This window comes from Rissa tridactyla, chromosome 17 (genome assembly GCF_028500815.1).
Source record: "Rissa tridactyla isolate bRisTri1 chromosome 17, bRisTri1.patW.cur.20221130, whole genome shotgun sequence".
Taxonomy (NCBI): domain Eukaryota; kingdom Metazoa; phylum Chordata; class Aves; order Charadriiformes; family Laridae; genus Rissa; species Rissa tridactyla.
This window is the reverse complement of record NC_071482.1, coordinates 8,725,891-8,732,735: the sequence shown is the minus strand read 5'-3', so window position 1 is coordinate 8,732,735 and position 6,845 is coordinate 8,725,891. Positions and strand designations below refer to the sequence as shown.

Sequence of the window (6,845 nt, the reverse complement as noted above, 5' to 3'; positions counted from 1 at the left end):
GGAAGGGCTTCTACAAGTATATTGGAAGCAAAAGGAAGAGCAGAGAAGTTGTGGGCCCACTGTTGAATGAGACAGGAGCCATGGGGACAGCGGATGCGGAGAAGGCGGAGTTACTGAATGCCGCCTTTGCTTCGGTCTTTACTGCTCGGCCCAGCCCTCAGGAGTCCCAGGCGTTGCGGGAAGTAATGGGGAAAGAAGAACACTTCCCTTGGATTGAGGAGGATCGAGTGAGGGATCAATTAGATCAATCAGATATTCACAAGTCCATGGGCCCCGATGGGATGCCCCCGAGGGTGCTGAGGGAGCTGGTGGAAGTCATTGCTGGGCCGCTCTCCATTATCTTTGAAAGGTCCTGGAGAACAGGCGAGGTGCCTGAGGACTGGAGGAAAGCCAACGTCCCTCCAGTCTTCAAAAAAGGGCAAGAAGGAGGAGCCGGGGAACTACAGGCCGGTCAGCCTCACCTCCATCCCTGGAAAGATGATGGAACAGCTCCTTGTGGGCGTCATCTCAAGGCAGGTGGAGGAAAAGAAAGCTATCAGAAGTACTCAACATGGATTCACCAAGGGGAAATCATGTCTGACTAATCTGATAGCCTTCTATGATGGCGTGACTGGATGGATAGATGAGGGGAGGGCGGTAGATGTGGTCTACCTTGACTTCTGCAAGGCATTCGACATGGTCTCCCACAGCATCCTCATAGGGAAGCTTAGGAAGAGTGGGCTTGATGAATGGACAGTAAGGTGGATAGATAACTGGTTGAAAGACAGAGCTCAGAGGGTGGTGATTAGGGGCACAGAGTCTAGTTGGAGGTCAGTGAGGAGTGGTGTTCCCCAGGGGTTAGTGCTGGGTCCACTCCTCTTCAATATCTTCATCAATGACCTGGTCGAGGGGACAGAGTGCACCCTCAGCAAGTTTGCCGATGACACAAAGCTGGGGGGGGTGTGGCTGACACACCGCCAGAGAGACCTGGACAGGCTGGAGAGTTGGGCAGAGGGGAACCTTATGAAATTCAACCAGGGCAAGTGTAGGGTGCTGCACCTGGGGAGGACTAACCCCGTGCACCAGGACAGGTTGGGGGTGACCTGCTGGAGAGCAGCTCTGTGGAAAGAGACCTGGGAGTCCTGGTGGACAACAGGATGACCATGAGCCAGCAATGGGACCTTGTGGCCAAGAAGGCCAATGGCATCCTGGGGTGCATCAAGAAGAGTGTGGCCAGCAGGTGGAGGGAGGTCATCCTCCCCCTCTACTCTGCCCTGGTGAGGCTGCATCTGGAGCACTGTGTCCAGTTCTGGGCTCCCCGGTTCAAGAAGGACAGGGAACTGCTGGAGAGGGTGCAGCAGAGAGCTACCAAGATGCTGAGGGGGCTGGAACACCTCTCTTATGCAGAAAGACTGAGGGATGTGGGTCTCTTCAGTCTGGAACAAAGACGGCTGAGGGGGGATCTTATCAACCCTTATAAATACTCAAAGGGTGGGTGTCAGGAGGATGGGGCCAGGCTCTTCTCAGTGGTGCCCGGGGACAGGACAAGAGGTAATGGGCACAAACAAGCGTAGGAAGTTCCACCTAAACATGAGGAGGAACTTCTTTACTTTAAGGGTGGCAGAGCACTGGAACAGGCTGCCCAGGGAGGTGATGGAGTCTCCGTCTCTGGAGACATTCCAACCCCGCATGGACGCGTTCCTGTGCAACCTGCTGTAGGTGACCATGCTCTGGCAGCAGGTTGGACTAGATGATCTCCAGAGGTCCCTTCCGACCCTATGATTATGTGATTCCCCCCAGTGCTCCCAGTATGGTCTCAGTGCTCCCAGTTTGACTCCCTCACTCCCCCCAGTGCTCCCAGTACAGTCCCAGTGCTCCCAGTATGACCCCCTGAGTCCCCCCAGTGCTCCCAGTGCAGTCCCAGTGCTCCAAGTATGACTCTCTGAATCGTCTCAGTGCTCCCAGTAGGGTCCCAGTGCTCCCACTATGACCCCCTGACTCCCCCCAGTGCTCCCAGTATGGCCCCAGTGCTCCCAGCATGACTCTCTGATTCCCACCAGATATTAAAGTAGAGATCTTAAAGTGAACTGGCCCAAATACCGAGCCCTGGGGAAGAAGCATCAGGGTGACCATCTGCACACAAACATTAACAGCTGACCAAAGGGAGCTTGAGTCCAGGGGCAGCTGGAGAAACGCTGGGATTTGGCCAACAGAAATTCTTGAAGTCTTTCAAGGAGAAGTGTCCAGTCCTGCATCCCGGGGAAGAATAACCCCAATGCAGCAGGACAGGCTGGGACCTGATGTGCTGAGCAGTGACCCTGCGGAGACGGGGCTGGGCACCCTGAGGGACGCCTCATGAGCCAGTGGTGCACGCTCACTATGAACAAGGCCGGCTGCCTACGGGGCTGCAGGAGGAGGAGCGTGTGCCCCCCAGGCAACTTGAGTCACCTTCCCCTTTGACTCAGCACTGCTGTGGCCCAACGCACACAGCTGTGTCCCAGCGTGCGGCTCCCCATTTTGGAGAAGTGGAGAGGACCTGGAGCGTGTCCAGAGGAGGTCTGCCAAGATGGGCTTGAGGGCCCAGTGCACGCGCGCTTGGTGGAGAGGCTGAGGGACCTGGGCTTCTCTGGCCCAGGGGCAGGGAGGCTAGGGACAGTATTGGAATGGCCTGAAACTGGTTGAGGGTTGTTTCAGAGACAATGGAGGTTTTCTTTGGTGGGAAACAGCAGGAGAAAGAAAAAATGCAACAAAGGGCAGCTTGGGAAGTGGAGACTGGACACCAGGAGAAAGAAATGCCACGCCAAGGGCAGTGCTGTGCTGCAACAGATCACCCAGAGGGAGTCGGGATCAGCCCACGGCGTTGTGTTTCAGGAACAGCCAAGGATGATGGAGAGAGATGAGTAAAGGCAGTGAGATGCTCAGGGGAGAGCAAGATGGGGAAGCAGGGGGGATGTCTGCAGCCTGCAGGGGAAGAGGAGCAGATGTGGGACACCATAGCACAGACAGGGTTGCAGACGATCGAGGGAGTTGGCAAGGCTGAAAGCCCCCAACAGTGCTTATGTCTTTCTCCTCTTGGCTGTGGCTGTTGTCCGTGCCACCAAGGCTACCAGAAGACACCTTATCCTTACAACACTAGGGCCTTAGCGCCTCCTCTTCCCCACCCGGGAGCCGTCATTCTGTGTTTCTGCCCTTGGCATGGCACGTCCTCCCATCACAATGCCCCAGGAAGAGCCCTGAGCTGTGGTTGTGGGGCAGGATCTCCCTTCCCAGGGGCTGGAGGCCAGGGCTTGGCCCTTTGCCTTCCTCTCACACATTCAGCATTAGCCAGCATCAGAGACACCTCTCCATTGGCTTTGCCTACCTGCCCTCACTGCCTCCAGTTTTCCCTCAAATGAGCCCCCAGGAGCCTTTGGCAGTAATGGCCCTCAGTGGGACCCATTAATGCTCCAAGAAACTTTGGAATTTGCTGCTGACATTGACTTCTGGAGAGGTTTCATCAGCCTCGCCTGTGTCTGAGCTTCATGGACTCAGCACCAAAACCACCAGAGAGGGCATTAAAATGCCTTGAGCTGGACCTCTGCCACTAAACTGGTCCAGGCACCTTGGATGGAGGAAACTCATGGCAAAGAGCTCCTCTGCAAAACGGGAGAGGAGACGAGCAGGCAGAGAGAGGTTAAAGGCAGCTGGGAGTGGGAGGACACTGAGAGCTCACAGAGAGAGAAATCTTCACAGCCCTCGACACGGTAAGTCTCTGGGTACAGGGCAATGCCACTGCAGTTCCTGCAGGGATCTCCTAAAGCTCTCATAGCCCAAAACCTATGGGATCTCTCTCCTGTGTAGAGCAGGAGGACATGCCCAAGATCAGAGATTCTCTGCTGCACCATCAGACGGAGTAGACATTTCACAGGGACTTTTCCAGAAGCACCTCAAGGCAAGCGCTACCTGGGAGTTGTCCTGGTTTCAGCTGGGGGAGAGTTCATTTTCTTCCTAGAAGCTGCTGTGGTTTGGATTTAGTATGAGACTAATGATGATGAGACATTTTGGTTGAGTTGTTGCTAAGTAGTGTGTATGTTAAGTCAAGGACTTTTTCAGTTTCCCATAGAAAACGAGAGGGAGCAGAGGCAGGACAAGCTGGGCATAGGAATATTCCATACCACAGACATCATGCTCAGTATAGAAATGGGGGTTGGCTGGGCGGCAGGAATCCGTGTTTGGGTTTGGAAGGCAGGCAATGGGAAGAGATTTGCTCAGAGCTGTCCTGACTTGTGAGTGTGCTTTCCTCCTTTGGCAGTACCTCAGGAACAAAGGGATCCGATGTCCAACGGCAGCTCCATCACCCACTTCCTCCTGCTGGCATTCGCAGACACGCGGGAGCTGCAGCTCTTGCACTTCTGCCTCTTCCTGGGCATTTACCTGGCTGCCCTCCTGGGCAATGGCCTCATCATCACTGCCGTAGCCTGTGACCACCGCCTCCACACCCCCATGTACTTCTTCCTCCTCAACCTCTCCCTCCTCGACCTGGGCTGCATCTCCACCACTCTGCCCAAAGCCATGGCCAATTCCCTCTGGAACACCAGGGCCATCTCCTACTCGGGATGTGTTACACAAGTCTTCCTGTTTGTCACCTTCATCTCAGCAGAGTTTTATCTTCTGACAGTCATGGCCTATGACCGCTACGTTGCCATCTGCAAACCCATGCAGTATGGGTCCCTCCTGGGCAGCAGAGCTTGTGTCCACATGGCAGCAGCTGCCTGGGGCAGTGGCTTTCTCACTGCTCTTCTGCACACAGCTAATACATTTTCAATACCTCTCTGCCAAGGCAATGGCCTAAACCAATTCTTTTGTGAAATCGCACAGATCCTCAAGCTCTCCTGCTCAGACTCAGACTACCTCAAGGAAGTTGGGCTTATTCTACTCAGTGCCTGTTTAGTCTTCGCATGTTTTGTTTTCATTGTGGTGTCCTATGTGCAGATCTTCAGGGCTGTGCTGAGGATGCCCTCACAGCAGGGACAGCACAAAGCCTTTTCCACGTGCCTCCCTCACCTGGCCATGGTCTCCTTATTTGTCAGCACTGGCATATTTGCCCACCTGAAGCCCCCCTCCATCTCCTCTCCATTTCTAGACCTAGTGGTGTCACTGCTGTACTCGGTGGTGCCTCCAGCAGTGAACCCCCTCATCTACAGCCTGAGGAACCAGGAGCTCAAGGGTGCCTTGAGGAAACAGACCCAATGGATCCTGCACCATCAACAGTAATTTTCTTCCCCTTTCTTTCATAGTGTTCAAATCACGTTTCAGAGAAATTTCTGCTTTTTTTTTTCCTGATAATCATACTTAGAGGTAATTGCTTGGGATCATAGCACTTCTCTTGAGGCTCTTTCCTGTTGTGTCTCATCCTTGAAGAACCATGTGTCACCTCTTTCCTCCCTAAGAGCATCTCTGCAAGAAAAGGGGATCTCCTGAGTGTGGTGCCTGATGGCTGGGTCTGCTTGATACAGTTTTGGCTACGAACAAGCCTAAGGAACTGGACTTCTCAAGTATCTTTCCGCTTTGTTTTGGGAAACAATGTCACAGTAGCACTGGCATATTTTAGACACTGAGACTTAGTTGAAGGCTCTCTTCTTGGTGTAGAGGGGCAGTGGAGATGGTACATGACCTCCCAGTAACATTCCTCAGGCTGTCACAGGTATGATGGGGCTGATGGCAGATTTCAATCCATGTGGAAAGGAATCTGGAGTGGTCAGGAGAGGACGGGGACACTCCATGTTCTCTGGGTTGGGAAGTGAATGGAGACACAGAAGAGTTTAAGTCGCAGAGATAGGTCCCCCCAGGACAAATCACTAAATCCAGGTACCCACAAGCCAGGACTCTGCAGGGCCGTGGGAGGCAGTGAAGATGCATCAGGCAGAGGGAAGGGAGACTGGAGAGATGCGGGAGCTGCCTGAGGAGCCCCAGGGCCAGGAGTCTCCTGCTGTCCTGGGGAGCAGGGCAGGCGGGGAGGCAGAGCGGGGCAAAGGCAGTTTGGGCTGGGGATCAGCTGCAGCTGAAGGCAGGAGAGCCAGAGAGTGAGTGGCCTCTGCTGGCCCTTGGGGCCAGCTCCAGCCCTGGGGTGATGGGGAGGCTGAGAGCCCTCTCTGCCCCCAGCAGCTGTGGTGCCCTTCAGAGGGGCTGGGGCTGTGGGGGGAGTGCCCAGAGCTCTGCAATTCCCTGTGGGGAGCACTGCTGTGGGGCCAGCCCAGACCAGGGGGCTCTTTTGGGCTGGGCTGGGCAGATGGCGGGGAAGGTGGGAGAGAGACAGGGTGGGTCTGGAGTGGTGTGGGAAGTGCCCAGGAGAGGAAAACCCCAATGTTAGCGGCGCTGTGTGACCATGTGAGGACGTGCTCCAGTGGGCATGTGGGGCAGAGCCAGGTCTCCTGGAGAAGGAAGCAAGTCATTGTCCTGGTTCTGGGAGGGACAGGGTTAATTCTCCCCCGGCTCCATCAGGGACACAGGTATTCCATGCCATGTGAGCCATGGCCAGGCGGAGCTGCCAGAGGAGGGGCCAGGAAGTCGCTGCTGGGGAGCGGGCTGGGGCGTCCTGGGTCCGGTTGGTGAGCAGCGGTTCCGTAATCGTGTTTGTACATTCCTCTGACCGTGTTACTGTTGTTGTTTTCTTGTTCCCTTTGCTCTTCTGTTAAACTGCCGTTGTCTCAACCCAAGAGTCTTGCCTTTTCTCTTCCGATTCTTCTCGTATTGGGAAGGCCCGAGGGAGTGGCAAGTGGTTCTTTGTTGCCATCTTTAACTTTTGGTTTAAGTTTATTAGGTGGCTGTTGGCTTTCTTTGTGTTTTGAGTAGGGATGCACATGCGCTGTTATTAAAGCCATCGCCCA

At 54.7% G+C, this 6,845-nt stretch overlaps 1 protein-coding gene across 1 annotated transcript; it reads left to right on the top strand.

Annotated features, from left to right (window-relative positions):
* The first annotated feature begins 4,269 nt into the window (after positions 1–4,269).
* LOC128918735 (olfactory receptor 14A16-like) lies at positions 4,270–5,232 on the top strand. The gene has a single exon (XM_054223288.1). It carries the CDS (start codon positions 4,294–4,296, stop codon positions 5,230–5,232), a length of 939 nt encoding a protein of 312 aa, XP_054079263.1. The 5' UTR covers positions 4,270–4,293.
* Positions 5,233–6,845: the final 1,613 nt, after the last annotated feature.

What these genes read in the sequence shown, in the direction of transcription:
- LOC128918735 (XM_054223288.1), top strand. Translation starts at nt 4,294, where the DNA reads ATGTCCAACGGCAGCTCCATCACCCACTTCCTCCTGCTGGCATTCGCA.